General features: G+C 44.5%; 1 protein-coding gene across 1 annotated transcript in view; it reads left to right on the forward strand.

Annotated features, from left to right (window-relative positions):
* The window catches only part of CMYA5 (cardiomyopathy associated 5), a 96813-nt gene that overhangs the window by 43948 nt on the left and 51135 nt on the right, over positions 1-1730 (forward strand). Inside the window, exon 3 of the mRNA XM_006775470.2 lies at positions 241-336. Coding sequence (XP_006775533.1) covers positions 241-336 — 96 coding nt within the window. The remainder of the gene's footprint in view (positions 1-240; positions 337-1730) is intronic.

Genomic DNA, 1730 nt, shown 5'->3' on the forward strand with positions numbered 1-1730 from the left:
CACCGGTGCCAGGAGGCCTTGCGGCTCCACTGATCCTGGTGCAGTTCGCATATGACCCTTTTACTATATAGGAGAGAGGCCTGGTGCATGGGTGGGGGCCGGCTGGTTTGCCCTTGAAGGGCAACACCACACACACCCAAAGCAAACAAAAAAAATAAAAATAAAAGCGACAAAAAAGAAAAAACAAACAAAAATAAATCAAATGTCATATACTAAGGATATCTTAATTCTTTTCTTCAGGTTCAATTAGCAGAATTTCTAGAAAATTTACAAGAAAAGTCCTTAAGGATTGAAGCCTTTGTTAGTGAGATAGAATCCTTTTTTAACACCATTGAGGTAAGTTCCTATATCCCTTTAACTTTTACCTGGTTTGTTCATGGCATCACAATGTGGGAAGAGCTCAGGAGATTTATCTCAGTGCAGTGGCAGATGCAATGGCGTGAGCGCACTCCGCCTATACAAGCTTCCTCGGCACACCGGGAAGTGGCAGCGCCCGCCTGAGTAATCCCCCTAGAGCCCCTACATAGTACCTTGATCTTTCCTACCATTGGCTGCCCTAAGGATGGTGTAAACTTCTGATTGGTCTGGAATGTTATATATGTTGCTGCACTTAAACAATAAACTCAGATCTGCGTCTTGAACCGGTCTCCGGAGTCGGGCATGCTTCGTTAGGACTCCGTCTGCCTCACCCCCGCGGGACCCCCTGCCTCATCACAAGTTCATTATTCTGTTCTAAAAGAATCTGAGTTGGGTTTGTGTGCATGTGTTGTTTGCGGTTGTTGATTTTTTCCCAGTAAGCCTTCCATCTGTGTGTAATCAGTGAGACTACTACTTTCTGTCTAAAGGTAAATGATTAGCCCTCAAAAACACATACACATTTATTGGGCACTTACTGCAATAAGGCAAATGCTTTACATGCTTAGCCAATTTAATCCTCATAATAACCATGTGAAATAGATGTTATTATTGTTCCCCTATTATGGACATATACTGAGACTTAGTGTTAAGTATATTACCCAAGGTCATATGTTAAGAGTCAAGGTTTGAATTCAGGTCCAAGTTCTTATTTGCTCCTCCATCCTGCCTTTCCTTAGGCTAGCTCTGCAGAAATGCTCTAAGTCATTGCCCAATGTCCCATGCCCTCATAAATGAGTGTTTCTCATGATACCATTGTCTTTGATGAGTTCATGCCCTCCCAGCTGCTGGCCCCAGCTCCCTCTGAAGTGAAGGGCAGGTGTAGCAATGCTCCATCCATATACAAAGGTGGCCCAAGCATACTCATCAATCAGGAGTGGCAAGGGGCCCCTGCAGAAGGCTGGTGCACAGTTTTCCTATTACGAGAGCAGCTCTGTGTCCTAGTTTGCTTATGAAAAGTCTGCTTAACTCCAGTGATAGCTCAATTAATAACAGCTCATTATTTTTTGTCCCCACCCCTACCAAAGTGTCCCGTGTAAACAGTAAATTATATGATCACCTTATCACCAGCCATCTCATGAGGACAGCCTGGCATCTGGGTTTGTTCAGATAGGCAATCAAGTTTCTCCTACTGTGGAGGAAGCACCCCCTTCCTGGAGAGCATATATGAAGGTAGTAGCATCATAGCCAATATCCTGGCTGCCCCTTCCTCTCTCTATGATTTTAGTGGAGTGGTGAAGGTGGCACCAACCCCTCGCCACTCGCTGAAGGCCATGAATCTTCATTCACTGTGATGCCATTTTCAAGTTTTACCA

The sequence above is a fragment of the Myotis davidii genome, unplaced genomic scaffold, assembly GCF_000327345.1.
Source record: "Myotis davidii unplaced genomic scaffold, ASM32734v1 scaffold44, whole genome shotgun sequence".
NCBI lineage: Eukaryota > Metazoa > Chordata > Mammalia > Chiroptera > Vespertilionidae > Myotis > Myotis davidii.